At 43.1% G+C, this 23,033-nt stretch overlaps 1 protein-coding gene across 1 annotated transcript in view; it reads left to right on the top strand.

Annotated features, from left to right (window-relative positions):
• LOC147420709 (ARM repeat superfamily protein) overlaps window positions 1–22,655 on the top strand; it is a 131,020-nt gene extending 108,365 nt beyond the window's left edge. The window contains exons 11-16 of the mRNA XM_086504645.1: window positions 86–711; window positions 907–1,100; window positions 1,184–1,406; window positions 18,109–18,228; window positions 18,577–19,365; window positions 19,466–22,655. Coding sequence (XP_086360771.1) covers window positions 86–711; window positions 907–1,100; window positions 1,184–1,406; window positions 18,109–18,228; window positions 18,577–19,365; window positions 19,466–22,540 — 5,027 coding nt within the window. The 3' untranslated portion in view covers window positions 22,541–22,655. The remainder of the gene's footprint in view (window positions 1–85; window positions 712–906; window positions 1,101–1,183; window positions 1,407–18,108; window positions 18,229–18,576; window positions 19,366–19,465) is intronic.
• The last annotated feature ends 378 nt before the right edge of the window (window positions 22,656–23,033 follow it).

The raw sequence follows: 23,033 nt of genomic DNA on the forward strand, positions 1-23,033 counted from the left end.
TACCAGAAAGCTTATTAATAGACATCTTAAGCTCTTTTGGGATCTTTTAAGGGAACAGCTGATGCAAGGTAATATTAAATAACAGATTCTATGACCAAAGAGAAGCAACAAGGCTGGATGGTTTTTATATGGGCCTTGAAATGTGTACCAAAACTTATTCCTGAGATATGGCGCAATGATAAAATGACTGAGATACTTCCTGCATATGGCATTAGCAGAGAACCAGGTGTTCGAGAAGAGGCTGTGCAAGTACTCTTTAGAACTGTCCGCGCCCTGCCCTATAGTCGTCCAGCAGTCATGAAGGGAATGGCAAATTTCATTCTCCAGCTACCAGATGATTATCCCCTTTTAATTCATACATCATTGGTGCGCCTTGTCCAGCTTCTACATTCTTGGCGTAATTGCTTGGCAGAAGAAAGTATTTATGTGGAGAAGAGGAATTCAAGGAGTGCGAAGGGGAGCGGGGAATTGAACTTTCGATCCTCTCCATTTCGAACAAATGGAGCTTCCAACAAGTTTTCTCCACACGGAATGGATGCCATTGGTTTAATTTTTCTATGCTCTGTTGATGTTCAGACTCGTCTTACTGCATTGGAACTTCTCCGGTGTGTGCGTGCTTTGCAGAGTGACATCAGATGGTACTCAAAGAGAAAGTCTGATTTTGAGGAATTGCAACCAACTTTTGTTATAGATGTTTTTGAAGAAGCTGGTGTAAGTGCCAACTTTGAAATACAGTCATATGTTTACTATAGAAAAGTTGTGTTTGCGTGAAGCATTGAGAGTTGACACGCCCATGCATAGGTGGATTAGTACGTGCATGCCTTACAATTCGGCTGTCTTGATATTTTTTACGATTTATGTCAATTGGGTGCAGGAGCCTAACATACTTGTTTGCTCTTGAAAAAGGAAGATATTGTACAGAAGAGTTTTTGGGATCCAGGGCGCTGGTTTGACTTGAGAAGTGAGTGGGACATTGTGTCTGCAGATGTTTCTCTTCAGTCTATTCTGGAAGGCCATGATAAGGGCAGATGGGGCCGTTGTTTGTCAGAACTTGTCAAGTACACAGCAGTTCTATGTCCAGACGCAGTGGACGCGGCAAGGTTAGTTCTTTGTTACGATGCAAGGCGTATGTTTAGTATGTTTAATTGATTGCCAGGCTAGGACAAAGATTCACTTTCTACAGGCTGGAGGTTGTGCAACGCCTTGCAAACATGACACCTTCAGAATTTGGTGGAAAGACTTCACAGGTTCAAGACTTTGACAGCAAACTTGAACAGTGGCACCTGTATTCCATGTTTGCTTGCTCGTGCCCTCCTGAAGATAGCGAAGATGGTGGATTGCAAGCTGCAAGAGACATGTTCGGCATGATCTTTCCCTTGTTAAGATCTGTTTCTGATGGGCAGATTGTAAGTGGTCTAGCTTACTGAAGGTTTGCTGTCTGTAGCAGAATGTGTGCGTATGCTTGTGAAGATCTGTTTCTGATGGGCAGATTGTAAGTGGTCTAGCTTACGGAAGGTTTGCTGTGTGTAGCAGAATGTGTGCTTATGCTTGTGAAGATCTGTTTCTGATGGGCAGATTGTAAGTGGTCTAGCTTACTGAAGGTTTGCTCTCTGTAGCAGAATGTGTGTGTGTGCTTGTGTGACTGTCTGAGATGGGCACATGCATGTGCACATGAAGAGAGAGAAAGTACAGGCATTTTTTATCTTTCAAATACCCTAAAGGCTTCTTGATTCCATGTGGAGCTTACGTTTTAGCATAGGTTAATCTCTTATGAAGTGCAGAGTACGACCCTGTGTAGTGCAATCCAGCTAGTAAGGTTGTCTCTCAACACAGTATGTCAGGGACCAATCTCATCAAAGGAAACGTTCTATAACAATCCCTCATTTGCACGTTTTCAAGGTATCACATAAATAAATTGCAGGTAGAAAGAGAAAGCCTGTATATCTGAATCAAGAATTGACTGGAACCTCACTCAATGACATCGGGAGCGAAGGTATTGGTGATTGTCTTCTATGTAGCGGGTAAAAGAGACTTGAGCAGTACCTGCAAACACTGGAAAAACTGGACAGAATAAAGCTAGGAAAAGAGATGGAGACGCATAGTTTGTTTCAAATTCGTGTGGGAAAAACTCCAGATTGTTGAAAACGTCTGATTTGTTTGGAGTTTGAAATGCAGTTTCTAACTTGGCCATTTTAAGCTTCAAAAATCAGGGCTGTACATTTTGTGGGTGCCCTTCTAAGGCTAGGCAACTCTTATGAGGGGTACTAGGTAGAAACTACACAATACATATGCTCTTATTACCTCTGAGAAAATGCAACCTGAAATGCTGTGTGTAATCAATTGCAGAGACCCAAAAGACTGAGAGTTTGAGATTGGCAGTCTGCCCATAGTAGCAGATTTTTTGAGAGGCTTCTTGTTCTTGGCAGTTTTTTAAGTTCTTAAATGGAACCTGCCTCTGATACACCTTAGGTTTATTACTGTCAATTAACACTTTACACAAAAAGATAGAATGCCAATTTTAGGCAAGAGCTTAGAGAGGGAGATATATATAACATAGTCATGATATGGGTAACTTGAGAGATTCAGAGAAAGACAGATCAGAGAGAGATAGGGAGAGAAGATTGAAAGTGACACAACACTGGCTAGGGCCCCTCAGAGAAATAAGTTTGTTTTGCCAGAATTACAAGTGCATAGGGCATGGAATCACCAACAAACAAGAGAAAACGAGTACGTGGTTTCCCCTCGCTTGCAGGTATGTGGTCTCACCCACAAACACATACAAGTGTTGGAGTAACTCACCAGGCTGTGTGCCACCCTTTGCAAAGGCCTTTCAATGGGCACATAGCTGGTTGTCTTCTCTGGTGCTTTAAATGTGCGGGAGTGTAGTCCTTTGATGCTGAAAATTCAACAATTAGTCTTCAAGAACTAGCCTTCTTGCAATTAACTCAACAGCACTTTGTTGTTGTGTTTGTAAAGCTTCTACATCCTTTAATCCTTCACAGGAGCCTCTGTGCTCTCTCTCTTCGCCAGAGAGATTAGAATGAGAAGGAAGAGTCTCTTTATATAGAGGTAGGCTCTCCATGGCTGAAATGGAGGGGTGTGTGTGTGTCCTTGTCTACAAAGGGAAAGAGATGGCCTCCATGTTGCTTTCCCTTTTGAAATAATTAAGTGTTGTAACTTGAGTATAAGTAAGAACCTTAAGTTCCACTAAAAGTAAAACTTGCTGACCTTTTTAGGGCGAAGAGACCCGTCACGACGTCATCACCCACCTGAAAAATATATGAATATATATTTTTTACCTTGGGCATTTTTGACACCGTCCTAATTTCAAATCCGTGTCCATTTTTGCAAATTCAGAGTGGAAAGGTGAGAAATAAGCTGCACTATGAAAGTCTTGAAGAATGATTTAGCGCTCAAAATAACATTTAACGTATTCAGGGAGGGCTACGGACAGAGTCATGAGCTATCAGGACCCGAGGTGTCTTGGATTGTATCTAATTGAGTACACAGACACAGAGATAGTTTACTAAGGAGATGTGGAGAGAGAATGCGAGAGATAGATTACGGATTTCTTCACACTAGACACTAGACAGGTAGAGGAGCAGCCACCACTGCAAACCTCAGCTCATACTCACACTTGCGGTACTCTCATCCGAGCATTGGAGCTAGGGAGATCGAGACGCCCATGCCTGAGGAGAGGAGTTTCACAGCATTGACGGAGACTACAGCAAAAGATTCGAGCCATACTATCTCGACATCCAGAGTACAGATGCGGATGACTTCATCACCCATTATATCACCCTCTTGTATTGGGCACCCGTTGTATCACTGGTCACACATACCCCACACAGTTCTAGCTAGTAGCAATTATAGATTCATTTTCGTATCTCTTTTTTTTGTACCCAGATATGGTATCAGATTCACCAGTTTGTAATGGATGGTCTCATAGGTCATTTTGGCCTTTTGAAGACGTTAAAATATCATTCATTAAGATATCATTTCCTCTCTCTCTCTCTCTCTCTCTCTCTCTCTCTCTCTCTCTCTCTCTAGGGTCATGAGTTATGAGGATCAGAGATGTCTTGGGCTATGTCTACTTGAATTACACAGATATAGACACATTATTGGGGAGAGCTAGAGAGAGACAGTCCTCGAGACAAATTACAGATTTCTTTCACTAGATATGGGATAGCTAGAGGAGTAGCCATCACTGCAGAGCTCGGCCCACACTCATTCGACTGCTACCGGCACTCTCATCGACCAAGCACTGTAGCTACGGAGATCCAGACGACCTCGATTGAGGAGAGGGTCTACACAATATCGACGGAGACTACAGCAGAGGATACGAGCCATACTCCTCGACATCCAGAGTGTAGATGAGGATGGATTCTAGTAGTAGTAGGATTTTTATTCTAGTTCTTTTGTTTCAAACATGGTATCAGATTCACTATTTTGTAACAAATTAATCTCATAGGTCATTTTGCCCCTTTGAAGACGTTAATATAACATTTCATTTCATTTCTCTCTCTCTCTCTCTCTCTCTCTCTCTCTCTCTCTCTCTCTCTCTCTCTCTCTCTCTCTCTCTCGTTGGGTTAAAGGTCCTAAATGACCCCCATGTTGTACTTTAATGTACATTTTATACTTGTCCAGGTTCACATTGAACCTAATGTGAACTTGGACCAATTTTTAAAGTCACTTATAATAAAAGTGGGAAAACCCACAAACTCACTAATGTGAGTTTTCCCCAAATCGTACGTGCTCTCTCTCTCTTCCTACTTCGATCCCTAGCGCTTTCTCTCAGCTCCACTCCGCCTCCTGCTTCTTGCCTCAATCCTGCACTACATCGCGACGTGCACCTACGGGTACCCTCTGCTTCGCTCTTTCAACTGGTATAAGAGCTTTAGGGCTCCAAAACAGCCCAGCGTAGTCTGCTGGATAGCGAGTTAAAATTGCTCTCCTTCGATCAATTTCGCTTCCATCACGAAGCCCCTTGCTTCCGGGGTCGATAAGGTCACCAAAATAGCCAAAAGAGGCTGTTTTTAGGTCAAAACAGGTGATTTAGAAGTTATTACAAGTCAAAACAACAATATGCAGGTGTACCAAAGTTGGTGGGATCACATGTATTGATGTTTGTCGCTACAAATTGAGTGAAAAGCTGAGTACAGGTGCTTGAAATTGCACATTTCAGCAGAAATTACAGATTTGGACTGTTTAATGTAAAGAAACTGTGGCTCTTTGTATGCAGTGTTGTGGCTGCTACTATTTGTTGAAATTTTCAGCCTATTGCATCTCCCTTGTATACACACTTGTGGTTGAATTAAGATGGCTTCTTCCTCTTCCGTATCTGACACTAAAAGTTTGATGGAAATCAAACGGTTCGATGATCAAGGCTTCGATCTTTGGCAAGAACGCATGCAAGGTATCCTTTTCTTAAAGAATTGTGAAGATGCATTGGAACAGAATAAGCCACCAAGTTTGTCTGACAAAGAGTGGGTCAGGTTAAATAAGAAGACTATGGCCTATATCAAAATGGCTATCAATGATGACATTTTGACGGACATCAAGCGTTTGGACTCTTCTTATGCAATATGGCAAAAGCTAAAGTCTAATTATGAAAACACCATGCCTGTGAACCAGGTGCATTTGATGCGAAAGTTGGTGAATATGCATCTTGATGACTTGAAGTCAGCTTTTGAGCATTTGAATGCTTTTACAGGTGTGTTGAGTCAGTGGCAGGACAGTGGGCTTCAACAATTCGATGATAAGATGAAAGCTATTTTCCTGCTTATGACATTGTCAGATACTTGGGAAACTTTGGTTGTCTCCTTGAGCAACAGTCCCACCCTCACTTATGACGGTGTGAGAGGGTCTATTCTCAATGAAGAGATTAGACGCAAGTCTAGTGGGGAAGGTGGCAGTTCTGCCTACAATGCAAGAGGTAGAAATCAAAAGCGTGATGCAGACAACAGGACTCAGAATAGAAGTAAGAGCAACACATAAGATAAGGATGTCACTTGTTATTAATGTGGTAAAAAGGGTCACAAGAAACCCGATTGTAGGTATTTCAAGAAAGAGCAGGAAAGGAAGAAGGAAACACAAGAAAAGAAGAAGAAAGATGAGAAGAAAGGGGAAAATCAGCAGGTGATTCCTCCAGGGATGCTGAGAACGTAAATGTATTCTCTAGTGTGGTCATTGAGGAGTTGTCAGACGTTGAGGAAATCTTGGTTGCGGCTTCATGCCCCTTAGATTTGGTGATAGCTAATGCAGAAGACATGCTTATCTCGAAGAAAGATGTCATTGGTGCATTGCTTAGTGCTAATCATGGCCTATCCCAGTCATGGATAGTGGATTCTGGTACTTCATTCCATGTGACTCAATCTTTGGAGTGTTTTGCTACATATATTGGAGGCAATTATGGCAAGGTGTACCTTGGTGATAATTTTGTTTGCAATATTGAGGGAATGGGTACTACACGTTTGGCTCTTAACAATGGTCAAGAGCTTGTGTTGAATGATGTCAGGTTTGTACGAGACATTAAGAAAAGTTTGCTTTTTGTTAGGCAGTTAGATGCACATGGTTATACTACCATCTTTGTTGGGGGTTCATAGAAGTTGCTTAGGGGCTTTATGCTTGTTGCAAAATGGTCTAAAAGAGGTTCTTTGTACTATCTTCGATGCAAAGCTTTGCCTGGCAAGTTTCTTGCTGTTACTGAAGTTGCTTCACACACGGAATTGTGGCATAAGAGACTTGGCCATATGAGCCAAAAGGGTATTGATGTGCTTTCCTCTCTGAAGAGGGTTGATGTAAAAGGCAAAAACTTGGATCTTTGTAAGGATTGTCTTTATGGAAAAGAAAAGAAATTTTGTTATTACTCTGGTGTCTCTCGCAAATCTAATCCTCTGATCTTATTCACTCCGATGTATGCACTATGCTTGTTATGTCTGTTGTCACATGACACATCCAACCCTCTGTGTCCGTGGACAAGCTACAACATGATCAGGGTTAAGTTCAGTCAAGTCAGTCTAGAATAGGAAGTGATCTGGCACTTTTGTGAGTCTGTTCGCAGACCGTGCATGTCCAGACACTTAGAGTAGATTCTATCCTCTGGTTGCACACAGCATGATCATCAAATTTCCATCAAAACCCATCAGGAGCATTTTTACAGTGCATAGACGTAGTTTCTCTATTTTTGACATTTTTCACTTATTATTTTTAAGTGACTTTTGTTGGAACCTGGGTAGGGCAATTTGGTCAAAGTAATATATAAGCAAACCTAGCGCTAGACCTATTTGGCAGAAAAGGAGAAAGTGCATTAGGCAATTCATTGCAGCAGGCTTCTCTCTCCCCCTCTCAGCAAGAACAACCTCCCTTGAGCCTGGCGTTTTTTCAGCACCTAAACTCCTGCGGTTTCATCCATACACCTGGCGTTTCCCAGCATCATTACCAGCGTTTGTGAAGTTTCAGATTCAGCGTTTTGCAGTTTGCTGTCCTAGCGATTTCAGCCCCATTAGCAGTGTTTTTCATAGCCTGCAGCTCAGCGTTTTTCAGCAATAAGGACCAGCGACTAAAGCCAGCAAAAACAGCGATTTATCCGCCATTAGATCCAGCGTTTTTGGACCTGTAGCCAGTGTTTTTCATGAGCAAAGTAAGCTAGCGTTTCAAGCATTCAGTTTTCAGCATTAGATTTGTCATCGTCGTCCACACCGTTCGACCTCGACAACGCAGTATTTAGATTCATTGTATCAGCCCTTGTATCAGATTGTGCAATCAGCATAGTAGACCTCTTTCGTCATCGAGAGAGGGGCCCTTGGAGGAGGGTTTTACAACTTTCCGGTGTCGTATTCTCTTCTCTCTCTATCTCTCAGTCTCAGCACCTTCATTCACAGTGTTCACCACTTTGTTTGTGTCCATTGCACTCTCTCTCTAAAGGAACGGAAGGTTCTCCCTTTCGTAAGTAAAAGGAACCCCTGAGCACAGTTCGGAGCACTATCTTGAGCAAAGTTCAACATCCACTTCCGTTGCACCTTACATTGGTATTAGAGCTTTGGTAGTGTTTTGTATCACTCAAGGAAAGAACCACAAGAACCACATAATTTTTTTTGTGCTTTTTGCAGTCACACGTAACCCAAGTCCTCTTGGGCGTGTCGATTCCTAGTCGTGTTTTGAAGAGTGACAGGAAACCCAAGAAAGAAGGGCTTGTCCAACCTCCCCTTGTTTCTCTTTTCACTCATTGAGAGCGGACCGTGCAATTAGCGGCCGGCCAATCGATGTGAGAAGGGAAAAAGCAACCTTGCATTTGATCGTGAGAACAAAGCAAGACAAGAGAAGGGCGACCAACACATGAAAGAGTTGTGGCGACTTTTTTCTATTGTGCAGGTGCAGTTTGCACAGAATCAGGAAAAGGTGACACATCCAACCCTACGTGTCCGTGGACAAGCTACAGCATGACTAGGGTTTAGTTCAGTCAAGTCAGTCTAGAATAGGAAGTGATCTGGCACTTTTGTGAGTCTGTTCGCAGCCCATGCATGTTCAGACACTTAGAGTAGATGCATATCCTCTGTTTGCACACAACATAATCACCAGATTTCCATCAGAACTCATCAAGAGCATTTTTATAGTGCATAGAGCTATTTTTTCTATTTTTGACATTTTTCACTTATTATTTTTAAGTGACTTTTGTTGGGAACTGGGTAGGGCAATTTGGCTATGTTGGAATTAGGGTTGGAGAGAAACGCACATAGCTTGGAGAAGACGAAGGAAGCTCAAGGCACACAATAGAGAGTGTGTTACTTAGTGTGCAATGGAAAGATAGATAGCCCTAGAGTGATGGACGTATATACAATGCACGGGGGAAAAAACCTCCTAAAGAGAGAAAAAATGCCCCGGCGGTCCTAATATGTTCACACACATCACTACCACATGTATATAGTAACAAATCCCCCCTGGAGTGATGCGGTGAACAAGAGCTGGCACATGAGTAAAGGGAAGTGCCATGCCTCGAGGACATGATCAGTCCACAAAGGGGAGTAAGCCCAAAGCTTTGCGGAAAGCTTCAAGCTTCTCACGAGACAATGTCTTTATGAAAAGATCTGCAAGGTTATCCTGTGTTGGCACATAAGCCAAGCTGACCTCTCCTGCTGAGAGCCTCTCCCTGACATAGTGGTAATGCACCTCAATGTGCTTTGTGCGAGCTGAAAAACTAGGTTCGTCGCAATTGCCAATGCGCTCTGACTGTCAATGTAGATAGTGTTGGCAGTGTCCTGTCCACACCCAAATCAGCCATAAGGCGTCTGAGCCATACACACTCAACCGTATCTGTGAAAACTGCCCTGTACTCAGCTTCACAACTCGAAGTGGCCACAATAGGTTGCTTCTTGCTCACCATGATATACATGAACTGCGAAGCATGAAACAAAAACCACTTGTGGACACTCGCGTGTCAAAACAACCAGCCCAATCTGAGTCCGAAAAAGCATGTAAGTCTGGCGGCAATGATCCCCCCTTGGGATAGAACAAGCTAAGATGTAAAGTGCCACTTAGGTAGCGAAAAGTCCTCTTGACAGCCTGCCAATGCTTAGACCCTTGTCTATGCATAAATCTGCCGACCTGTGAGACTGCAAACTGAATATCTGGCCTCGTGTTGCATACATAAATGAGGCATCCAACAACAATTTGGTAAAGAGTGATATCAGCAAGATCACCAGCATCATGAAGACTCAATTTTAAACCTGTTTCCATGGGAGTGGCAATAGGTTTGCAATCCTCAAGTTCAAACTTACATAGTAATGTCTCTATGTAACTTTTCTGACACAAGGCAATACCACCATCACACTGCTTAAACTGTATACCCAAATAATGATGCAACAGCCCCAAATCTTTCATCTTGAAAGTAGCATTCAAATCAGCCTTAAATTTAGTAATATGTCTCTCATTTGGTCCAGTGATCAGCAAATCATCTACATAAAGAACCACAATGAGAAGCACATCACCCTCATGCTTTACATACAATGTGCTTTTTGTTGGACTGTTACGAAAGCCTTGTTTGACCAAATGAGTGTCAGCTTTCTCATACCAAGCACGAGGAGATTGCTTCAACCCATCCAAAGCCTTCTTACATTTGCACACTTTGTCCTCTTGTCCTTTCACAACGAAACCACGAGGCTGCGTTACATAAACTTCCTCAAATATGTCACCATTTAAGAAAGCAGTAACAACATCTGATTGATGTACATCCCAATCAAAATGAGTTGCCAATGCACATAGAAAATGCACAGTAGTCATACGACAAGTAGGAGCAAAAGTCTCTTCATAATCTATGCCTTTTTGTTGTGCATAACCCTTTGCAACAAGTCGAGCCTTATGGCGATCGATCTCACCATCCGGCTTGGGTTTCAACTTGTAGACCCACTTCGTACCAATGGCCGTTTTGCCAGGAGGCAAATCACATAAAGTCCATGTGTCATTTTCTATAAGTGCATCATATTCTGATTGCATGGCAGCCATCCAATTTTCTGAATTCTGTGCTTCATTAAAAGACAGAGGCTCCTCAACATCATGTAAGCTAGACACAACCAAAGCATAACAATCTGATGCATAAGATGCATGGCGAGAGCCTGAACGAGTACGACTAGACAAAGGTGCATCCAATTTACTGTCACGCAATGTATGCACCAGCCATTTTGGCATACCTCTAGCCTGCTCATTTTCAGCCCTTTCCTCATCAAGTACATCATGTACATCTGCATGAGTAATAGGCTGATCTGTAACATTTTCAGAAACCCCCATAGGCTGTACATTTGCCTCATTGGAATTTACATTCGAACTTCCACCACTGAAAAGAGGCAACAAAGTGTCATAAATGTCCTGTGAGCTTACATTACTGTCTCTAGTACATGACAACAAGGGCTGAACAGAATCTTCCACAAACACTACATCCCGTGAAACCAGAATATGCTTTGTTTGCGGATGATACAACCTGTAACCTTTGCTTTCAGCACTATAACCAACAAAATTACATTTGACAGCCTTATCATCCAATTTTCTGCGCTGTGTTTGTGGCACCAAAGCATATGCCAAACAACCAAAAACATGCATGTACTCAATAGAAGGCTTTCTATCATGCCATGCTTCATATGGAGTAATAGACTGTAAAGCTTTTGTAGGACACCTGTTTAGTACATAAGTGGCACACATGATGGCCTCAAGCCAAAAAGAATGCGGCAAAGCTTTACTTTTGACCATACATCGTGCCATTTCCGTAAGTGACCTGCTTTTCCTCTCAGCAACACCATTTTGCTGAGGTGTATAAGGCACTGTACATTGGTATTTTATCCCATGACTAGCCAGAAATGCATTGAATTCATGAGACATGTACTCCCCCCCTCGATCGGAACGGAGGGTGCCCATAGTACATTTCGAGACATTTTCAACCATAGCCAGAAATTGTTTGAAGCACATAAAAACTTCGGACTTCGCTTTAAGCGGAAATACCCATGCATGCCTGGAGTACTCATCAATGAAAGTCGCGAAGTACAGGTAATTGCCCAAGGATGGAGTTTGCATGGGCCCACAAACATCATCACTATGCACAAGCTGCAACCTGCATGTGGCCCGAACTGAACCATCCTTTGGAAACTTAGAACGTTGCATCTTACCCAAAATACAGCCTTCACAAACATGTTTGACAGGTGCTTCAAGAAGCGGCAAAGAAGCAACCATATCAAATTTTTGCAAACGCAGCCAACTGGCAAAATTCAGATGAGCAAAACGTGCATGCCAAAGTTTTGCATCTGAAATAGCCCTTGAATCTGCAACTGCATTTGCAAAATTTTGTCCACACTTGTCATACAAAGTGAGCTTATACAGCCCACGGCACAAAAGCCGAGATGCAACGGTTTCATCACCAAAACTGAGATCATGAATTGTACATCTATCAGCCACAAATTTGACTATAAGTCCAAGTCTAACAAGTGCATATACAAACAAAAGATTCTTCTTGATTCCAGGTACATAAAGTGCATCAACAAGTGTGAAAGAACTGCCATTAGCAGCAGAAGCACAATCTTTCCAACTGCCTGAACTGGATAAGAGGCATTGTTGGCACAAGTGACAGAATTCCCATGAGGGACAAACTTGAGAGAGGTGAACAATTCACGATGTGAGGTGTGCTTTGTAGCACCACTGTCGAAATACCACACATGTGAATCTGTAGCAACTGACATGCATGCATCATGGACAACAAGATTGTAAGTGCAATCTGCACTAAAAGCCATTGTGTATCAACATCAGTATTACAGTCTCCTTTTACAGAAGACTCGACAATGGCTACATTTGTAGTGGAACCAGCATTTGCAGTGAAACCACCCTCTTTCTTCTTAGCCTCTTTTGCCTTCAACTTAGGACACTGCTTGATCAAGTTTTACAATAATGGCAACGCATCTTCTTTTTGCCCTTATCACCAGAATTGCCAGATGAAGTGCTGCTAGCAGAAGCATTGGGAACAGAAGTTTTGCCACTCGTAGCAGAACCATAAGAAGTGGCTGCATTGTTGTTACCACCCTTTCTTTGAGAAGCAATAGAAGCTTGTTCAACTGCACGCTGTCTAGTCCTGTTTTTTCTGGAAAGTGACTCTTGTAACAGCAATGTGCATAATGCATCAAACTTGACTACTTCAGGATTTCCTTGGGTCATAAGTCTCCAAGTACTAGCAAAAGTCTGGTAAGAATCTGGTAAGGCATCAAGAATAGTCTGCACAAGGGAACTGTCTGAAATGACTTCACCTGCAGAAATAAGTTGCTCATTGATATCCTTGACACCAGCAAGAAAAGTGTCCATATCATCTTCCTCATGCATAATCTTTGACTCCAGCTCTTTACGCAGCAAAGCAATTTTAGCCTCATTGCGGTTTACATAAAGACCTGATAGAATATCCCAAGCCTGTTTTGTAGATTTTGCTGAACGAATGTGAGGAACAATGGTGCGCTTCACAGACAACGCAATCAATGCATGAGCTTGCGCATCCTTTACATCCCAACGAGATTGTTCTGTCGTAGGCAAAACAACTCTAATAGCAGCAATCCTTGCAGCAAGACCTGCAACATCCTCAACATCGCCTACATCCTCAGAACCAGGACGTACATCAATGCCCTGCACAATATTCCAGACACCCTTTGACACAAGAACATGTTGCATCATGTAAGCCCACATAGGGTAATTGTCTCCATCTAACCTGTCCTCAGCAGCAAACATCTTGAATACATCTGTGTTGTTGTTAGCCATGGTAAATGCTGCACCTGATATGAAAACTGCCGAAAAAGAGGAGAAATGGAGCGAGAATAGCACAAACCGTAGAGGACTGTAAGGCACCTATTATGCAGAAAACGGCATTGACAGAAATTTTGCACAAAAAGACGAAATTGCCTGTGCAGACCTAACTGTAGTGGAAACGGAGGCCGAAATGAGCTCGAATCAGAAATCTTTGTCGTCCTGCGAATGCTCGCCAAACCTCACTGAAATTGGAGAAAGTGAGCAGGCATGTGTTGGAGCATGAAACGAACGAGGAGAGGGATCTCCCGGCTACACAGACCGCCTACAGATACGCGTCGGACGAACCACCCAACCATAGCCACCATCCGGTAGCTCCCCCGTGCTGGGGCCAACGTCCAAGGACGTAGGCGTGCACCTGTAAGACCGAGCGTCCCATACCACCCGGCCTCACCTCCTCGAGGTGACCTCGCGCACTCCTAGCCTCGTGGGCTAACCACTGGCACTCTGCCAGTGGGGGTCGATAACTCCAAATGAGGCCTTGGCCTTCCTTTTATAATAATGGCCGGCCACACTGGCCTTGTTCACACTACATCCGCCCGGACACTAGACGCCCATCTCGACGGCATCTGGGCTAGATCCCCTCTTTTGTGAGCGGCACATAACATACTCCCCCCCTGAAGAACCATTGATGTCCTCATCAATGAAGTGGGGATACTGAGCCTTCAAAGCTCTAATAGGTTCCGAAGTAGCAAACCTTTCAGATTGACCCTTCCATTTAATTAAGTACTCGTCATAAGCCTTTTGACGTGAATGACGGGTACGATGATCTAAAACTACTTTTGGTTCTCGAGGAATATACTCAGTTTGCATATCTTGCCTTACATTTTCCTCGATAGGCACAACAATGTCGGCTTCGCCCAATTTCACTTTAAGGCGGTTGACATGAAACACTGGATGTACACTAACATCTGAAGGAAGAGCCAGTTTGTAGGCAACTTGGCCAATTTTCTTTGTGATCAAGAATGGACCACAATATCTAGCTGAAAGCTTATAATGCTTTCCTGTTTGCATAGTCTTGGAATCCTTGGGTATCTTCAGATAGACCCATTGTCCCACATCTAGAGTCCTTGGAGACCTCTTTTGATAGCATAAGTAGTAACTCGGTCACGAGCCGTTCTTATACTATCCTTAGCCAATTCGAGCATTTCTTGCATGTCATACAGGAAATCACGAGCTTGGCATTCCTTGACTTTCTCTAAGCCGATAGCAATCGGGGATTTAGGCTCGAATCTATACATCAGCATGAATGGGCTAAATCCAGTAGCAAAATGCTTGCTACTATTATAGGCAAACTCTGACTGTGGAAGATACCTTTCCCAGTCAGACTGCCTATGAGAGACATAGGCTCTCAACATGTCCTCTAACGTCTGATTCATCCTCTCAGTTTGTTCGTCAAACTCAGGATGGTCAGAAGACGACATACTCAACTTCGTTTGAAGGTGAGCAAAGACATCTCGCCAAAATCGGCCAGTGAACTTAGTATCTCGATCACTGACGATATCTTTTGGGAGACCATACAGCTTATAAAGCTGATGAACAAATAAAACCGCCGACTCATGGCTTTTTACTGTCGACTTCGTTGGTATAAACTTCGCCATTTTTGTGAGTCTATCGACCACAACCCAAATAGCGTCATTACCCCGACTAGTATTTGGCAAACCAACAATGAAGTCCATGGAAATACTCTGCCACTTGGCATCTAGGATTTCCAATGGATGTAGCAGGCCAGCTTTTCTAAGGCGCTCGGCCTTATTGACCTGACACTGGGCGCATCTCTTGACATAGCTCTCTATGTAAGAGCGCATTCTTGGCCAATAGAAATATCGTTTGACCAAAGCCAAAGTTCTCTGGATGCCTGGGTGCCCAGCGCTAGGAACATCGTGGCATTCACACAAAATCCTTAGTCGAATCCTTAGTCGAATCTCATCAATTCCCGGCACGCAGACTTTACCATTTCTGAACAATAGTCCACCTCTAATGGAATATTGTCGCTGTCTCGTCTCTCCAGCACGACTCACTTGGGTCTCCGGACCACCCAAGCCTGTATGCGAGTCATGCCCCGCTTCCACCTCGTTCCATATCTTGCCAAAATGGCCATCGGAACGACATAGCCCTCGGAGAGAGAGATAGAAATCCGTCAAGATTTCAGCCATAGACAAGGCATTGACCTCAGGAATCCTATTGAGCGCATCGGCAACTCGATTGCTGGATCCTTTTCTATAACGGATCTCAAAGTCAAACTCTTGCATAAGCTCAATCCATCTAGCCTTCCGGTCCTTGAGATCACCCTGATCACAGATATAGCGCAAGGAGTGATGATCTGTCCATGCAACAAACATAGAGCCATACAAGTAGTGCCGCCATTTCCTCAGGGCGTGGACTACGACGTAAAGCTCCTTTTCATACGTTGGATAACGCATCTCAGCGTCAGAAAGCTTCTTACTTTCAAACGCAACAGGACGTACATCCTGATATAATGCCGCACCAATAGCATAATCACTAGCATCCGTTTCAACCACAAACGGTTTGCTAGGATCCACAATGTGTAATATTGACGCAGCAGTCACCAAGTGCTTTAGTGTCCGAAAGCTCTCGTCGAGACGCTCATTCCAGACAACAGGGGAATTACCTTCACAATGAGGACCCGAAGTCTTCGGCCCTTTCACCCCTCCTTTTAATAGTTGCGTAAGTGGAACAATAATCCTTGATAAACTTGCGAAAGAATTCAATAAAGCCTAAAAAGGTCTTTACTTGGCGCACATTCTTCAGAACGGGCCAATTTCGCACCTTATCCAATTTTTCAGGGTTGACGCGAATTCCATCGCGAGTAATGATGTGACCCAAGTATAGAAGCTCTTTCTTAAAGAATTCACACTTAGAAGCCTTAGCATAAAGCTTCTCAGTTCTCAGTACTTCGAGAACAGTGCGTATATGCACTAGGTGCTCAGACAAACTTCGGCTGTAGATCAAGATATCATCGAGAAATACAACCACGAAGTTGCCTAAAAATGGTCTCAGCAGATCATTCATCATCTGTTGGAACGTAGCTGGAGCATTGGTCAAACCAAAAGGCAAGACCAAAAACTCGTAGTGACCATAACGCGTATGGAAGCCTGTCTTAGGAATATCTTCCAGTTTGATCCGGATATGATGATAGCCTGATCGCAGGTCTCTTCGTAAAATACAACGCTCCATGGAGCCGATCTATCAGATCGTCCATGCGCGGGAGCGGATACTTGTTCTTGACAGTGAGCTTATTCAACCCCTTGTAATCCACGCGGAAGCGCATAGTGTTAACCTTTTTTCGAGAAAGTAACATTGACGCTCCCCACGGGGACTTACTTGGTCGAAAAAACCCGTGTCGAGATAATCTTTCAGCTGCCGCTGAATCTCGTCCTCTTCGGTTTTACTAAACCGATACGGTTGCTTTGAGAAGGGTTGGCTACCAGCCACCAACTCAATGCCGTGATCGACTCCTCTCAAAGGCGGCAAGCCAAGAGGTAGATCATCAGGAAAAGCATCCTCGAAATCAGTCATGATTTCTCGGATAAGGTTGGATTCGTCGGAATCTCCAAGTTCAACAGAAGAATATGAAACATTTTTACGAAATTCAGTGACAGAAGTACCAAGCACTAATGAATCAAACCAAGCAGATTGTACACATCGATAAAAGTCAACATCAGAAGACTTTATTTCTTTATACATTTCCAAAGCAGTAATAACTGGTATTGCAAAACCATTATTTACAGACTTCTGATTACAAAGCGACACAGATACATGAGACATGTTCTGCTTAACAAAAACAAGAGAGTGAAGTACATAGTCTATATACAATGACTCTTGTTTATCATAAAACCATGGAATGCCCAGTTGACTTTGTGGCAGAGTTCTAAAATGTTCCCCTTGTCATTCCGGAGGTAATGACGCGAACCATTTCATGGCCCAAAATAGCAATTCCCTAATTTTTAGGAGATGCTTCCGTTGGGCTCCCACTGGTCTTCTGACCATCTATCCCCATTGGGACCGCATCCAAAAATGCAATGTGGCCCAACTGTTGGGTATTTTCTTTTGGTGATCCCACCTTGACTTTATGCCTTTATTGAGTTCACTTCCTAGTATCCACCAACTTGCTAAGTGCGACGGGGGGACCTACATGATCTTGAGCTGAGCCTAGACATCCTCTTACTATACGAATTCTAGTGCCGACCAACTTCTCGTCTAAGGGTGAAACTACTGTTCACATTGGCCATCTAATGTCCGACCATTTGCAACTTCAAAAAGAGGGTCTCAAAAATAAAACAAAAATCATTGGAAAGAAACCAACAACTAAGGTTACCAGTTGCCACGTCCTCGTGACTCTCTCTCTCTCTCTCTCTCTCTCTCTCTCTCTCTCTCTCTCTCTCTTTATGTGACAAGAGAGTTGTGTTAAATTGTAACTGACATTGATATATGATCATATATCTTTCTCAAGGTAGATCATTGAGCAAAAAAATAAAAATGTGTGCACGTGTACACTGCACTGTGAACACCTATTTTGTGTATACATAACTCTATACATACAGAAAATTGGCGTTTCGGTCAGACGTTTCAGTGAGACCTTGGCTGAGGGTGAAACGTTCCAGGGTGATGACAGTGTAATTAGTTACCAGTAACTTGATTTCATGATCTCTATTTTTGCAATTGTAGTATGCTGTTTGCATTCAATATCTTCAAGTGATGACTGTAATTAGTTTCCAGTGGCTACAGTACCTTGATTTCGTGAATTTTTTTTTTTTGCAATTGCAGTATGCCGCAACCCTTGTACTTGGGCACGCGCATGTTGATCTGTGTGAAGTGATGCTGGCATCTCTTCTCTCTTTTCTTGAAGAAGTAACATCAGAATCTGAAAACAGACCAAAATGGAAGGTCAGTTCCACTGAATTGATTTTGGTAAACTCTTTCGCACTATCTTCGTACTCTTTCTAGCTTTGTTTTACAAGCTGCCAAGGGATTGATATTATCCTCTTTCTCCATAAATCAACCAAGCATTATGTGGCCAACCTACGAAGATGGCCCAATTTTAAATCTGAGGATTTTTCTATTGAAGTCAGAAGTTCTGCCATCTAGGTAAAGTAGGTCAGAAAGTAGTCCACTTATGACAGAGCTGGGTATGAGAACCCTTGTCGAGGACCTATTTCCAAAGTATTTAAGATTCATCTGATAAATCAGGAGTTCAGTACAAACATTAAAAAATCTCCCTCTTGTAACTTGCAGAGTCAAAAAGCTCGCCGTGATGATATTCGAGTGCATGTGGCCAACGTTTATCGTATGGTTGCTGATTCCATTTGGCCTGGGATGCTTTCAAGAAAATCCATGCTGCGGATTCATTTTGCACGATTCATTGATGAAACTGTGCGACACATCCGGTCATCATCACAAGATCTTTTCCAGGAACTGCAGCCTTTACGATATTCCTTGGCCTCCGTATTAAGGGCCCTTTCACCCGAGCTGGTCAAAGCAAATTCAGAAAGACTGGACCCTAGAACTAGGAGACGGCTTTTTGATCTTCTTGCCTCTTGGTGTGATGAATCAATGAGCAACTGGGGTCAAGATACAGTCAGTGATTATCGAAGAGAAATTGAGCGCTATAAATCTGCACAAAGCGTTCGCACCAAGGATTCAATGGAAAAAATAAACCTTGATAAAGAAATCAATGAGCAAGTGGAGGCTGTACAATGGATGGCGATGAATGCAATGGCTGCATTGCTGTTTGGACCCTGTTTCGATGACAGTGCAAGGAAGATAACAGGAAGGGTTTTTTCTTGGATCAATGCTCTCTTCCTTGATAACGTGCCAAGGATGCCTACAGGCTATTCTCCTGCAGATCCTCGGACACCTTCACATTCCAAGTTTGGCATGCCAGGGGCTGTAGATGCTTTTCGTACTGCTATAGGGAACAAAGAAAAACAAAGAGGAAGTCATTTTAGAACACAGCTGGCCAAAACTGCCCTAATGAACATTCTTCAGAGCAATCTTGATCTGTTTCCAGCCTGCATTGACAAGGTAACTACTGGATTTACCTGGTTCACATTTCTCCATATTAGCTAGTTTATTTGAAGACTTCAGTTTTTTATGTGTTTTTGTTTTTTTATGGAAACTGTAGTGTTATGCACCTGATCCCACCATTGCGGATGGTTATTTTAGTGTTGTTGCCGAGGTTTACATGAGACAGGAAATTCCAAAGTGTGAAATACAGAAACTTTTAAGCCTGATCTTATACAAGGTGGTTGATCCATCTAGACAGATTAGGGATGATGCCTTGCAAATGTTGGAAACACTGTCTGCTCGTGAATGGGCAGAAGAGGGAGAGGGTACAGGTAGGTATCGTGCTGCTGTGGTAGGAAATTTACCTGATTCCTATCAACAGTTCCAGTATCAGCTGTCTGCTAAATTGGCCAAGGAGCATCCAGAACTAAGTGAATACCTCTGTGAAGAGATAATGCAAAGGCAACTAGATGCTGTAGACATTATTACCCAGCATCAAGTGCTGACTTGTATGGCACCCTGGATTGAAAATCTTCAGCTCTGGATTCTTAAGTGCACTGGATGGTGTGAGAGGCTTTTGAAAAGTATGTACTATGTTACTTGGCGTCATGGTAATCAGTTTCCCGATGAGATTGAAAAGCTGTGGAGCACAGTTGCAAGGAAGGTACGGAATGTTGATCCTGTGCTCGACTTTCTGATCAGTAAAGGCATAGAAGATTGTGATTCAAATGCATCAAGAGAGATTAGTGGTGCTTTTGCCACATATTTTTCTGTAGCTAAGAGGATCAGTCTTTATCTGGCACGGGTTTCGCCACAACGAACTATTGATCACCTGGTTTTTGCACTGGCACAGCGCATGAGTGATGACTTTAGGCGGGCAACAGAGTTAGTTTTCAAATTTGATAGTGCAAATGCTGTGCTTGAGTTTTCACAAGGTCCACAGCAGGTTCAGATGCTGGACCCCCTCCCCCCTATGTCTCCTTTGCTCATTCGGAGCTCATTAGAAGGTCAACTCCGTAATGTCAGTGGCAATCTAAGCTGGCGGACAGCAACTGGTCGAAGTATGTCAGGACCACTGAATGCCATGCCAGAAATTCATACTGGGAGATCAGGGCAACTCTTTACGGGTTCAGGCCCTCTAAGTATATCAGGTCCATTGATGGGTGTAAGGACCTCTACTGGAAGCTTGAAAAGCAGGCATTTGTCCAGAGATAGCGGGGACTGCTATATTGAAACACCGACTACTTTGATGGAAGAGGTTCGCTCCAGTACCCCTGCCATGGTAGGAGAGTTACAGTCTGTACTGCAAGGCCATCATCATTGGCTTTCTAAGGCAGATATTGCCCTAATTCTGCTGGCAGAGATAGCTTATGAAAATGATGAAGATTTTCGTGGTTATCTGCCTCTTCTTTTCCATGTAACTTTTGTCTCAATGGACAGTGCAGAGGATATTGTGCTAGAGCATTGCCAACAACTTCTTGTGAACCTTCTATATTCGCTTGCTGGAAGACCATTAGAGTCTTGCAGTATAGGAGAGTTTGGAGATGGTGAGGATAAGAAGCAGGTAGAGAGCCTAATGAAGTATGTGCAGTCAAAAAAGGGTACCAGTATGTGGAAACATGAGGATATGACGTTGACTCGGGTGGACCTTCCAAGTGCAGCTTTGCTATCTGCTCTTGTTCAAAGTGTCGTAGATGCAGTTTTTTTTCAAGGGGATTTACGCCAGAGGTGGGGTGAAGAGGCATTGAAGTGGGCTATGGAATGCTCATCTCGTCACTTGGCATGTCGATCTCATCAAATTTTTAGGGCACTTCGGCCAAGTGTGACAACTGATACATGTGTGTCTCTGTTACGATGTCTGCATCGTTGTTTCAGCAATCCGTCACCTCCTGTGCTTGGGTTTATCATGGAGATCTTGTTATCATTACAGGTGATTGTGGAAATTTTGGAACCAGAGAAGGTAATTCTTTATCCTCAACTGTTTTGGGGATGTGTGGCTATGCTGCACACCGACTATGTTCACATCTACACTCAAGTTTTGGAGCTGTTTGCTCGCATTATTGACCACCTCTCCTTTCGAGATCGGACGATAGAAAATGTTTTGCTTTCCAACATGCCAAAGGGTGACTATGAAAGAACCTATCACCTTGAGGTAGGCAGAGAAGAAGATGAAGCAGGTGCAGACAAGGCAAAACCCCCTTTGTTTGAAGGGGTTCAGCCTCTAGTGCTGAAAGGCCTCATGTCAACTCTTAGCCATGGATCAGCCATTGAGGTCCTTTCTCGTATTACTTTGGACTCTTGCGATTGTATTCTTGGGAGTTCTGAGACTCGGCTTCTCATGCACATAGTTGGTATGCTCCCTTGGCTCTGCCTACAGCTTCAACATGAGCAAAACTCCTCAGCTTTCGGCTTTGAGCTGTCAGTACAGCACCAATATCAAAGAGCCTGTTTAGTGGCAGGCAATCTTGCTGAATGGTGTAAAACAAAAGGATTGGATGATATGGCACTAGTCTTCTGTTCTTATTCAGCAGGTCAGACCTCTGTTGACGGATTTTTAGACAGATTAGCTCCTTTGTTGTGTGCAGAATGGTTTCCTCGTCATTCAGTCCTTGCCTTTGGCCATCTACTTCGATTGCTTGAAAAAGTTCTCACTGAGTATCAACGTGTAATTTTGTTATTGCTGAAGGCTCTCCTTCAATACACTTCAATTGAACCGTCACAAAGCCCACATGTTTATGGCATTGTATCTCAGCTTTTAGAAGGTCCTCTTTGTCACGAAGCTCTGAGAGTGTTGGAGGCTCTTCTTCAAAATTGCAGTACACTTTCAAGTGGATTGGCGGAGGGTATGCTAAGTGGGCAACACCAAGATCCAAACAGCGGACTTGCCACCATTCCTGGCAACAGGCGTGTGGATGAGGAGCGCCAAGATAAGCCAACGGCTGTGCTGGTCTCGCAAAGCTCTTTTAAGGCTCGAAGCGGACCTTTACTGTACTTGGGAGGTCCAAGTGTAGTACAGAATTCTAGCATAGCTGTCTTGCCTTCCAAGGAAACAGCCCTTCAAAATACCAAGTTGGCCCTCGGAAGAGTTCTGGAAACCTATGGGTCAGGGAAGAGGAAAGATTATAAGAGGTTGGTTCCATTTGTTGCAAGTAACAACAGCACACAAGGAAATAATCTCAGTAATAATATTTGATGTTGATGGTGGATGTAAAAAGTATAGGGACCTGCATTTTGTATCATACTGTATATTCTGTAATGTTGTATTGGGCCCTTTCTTGTAGCAAAAGGAAGAAGATTTTTTGATGGTCCTCATTGTTCAGTTGCTGAAGCTTCAATCTTGAATGTGCGAGTTATGTCATTATCCAGTTCTCTATAACATGCCACAATGTTACAAACATAGCTCTCAAGTGTAGGCTCCTCAAGTAGCAGATATAACATAACCTTGCTTGCAACATGGTTTGTGTGGTGGTATGCTAGAATTGGTTCTTGTGAATTTTTGTTTGGGCAACTCTACAATTTATTAGTTCTTTTATATTGCAACATAAATACTCACATGCGTAATGAAGTTTTTTTGGCTATGAAGAGTTGTGATAAGTACTTGGTGCCCGGCTAACCAATTCATGGTAGCTGGCTTGTAGTAAATGATGATGTTGAGTTGTTTACATTGTTTGATGCATCTAAAAATG

The sequence above is a fragment of the Adiantum capillus-veneris genome, chromosome 28 (genome assembly GCF_014529385.1).
Source record: "Adiantum capillus-veneris isolate H3 chromosome 28, ASM1452938v2, whole genome shotgun sequence".
NCBI classification, from domain to species: domain Eukaryota; kingdom Viridiplantae; phylum Streptophyta; class Polypodiopsida; order Polypodiales; family Pteridaceae; genus Adiantum; species Adiantum capillus-veneris.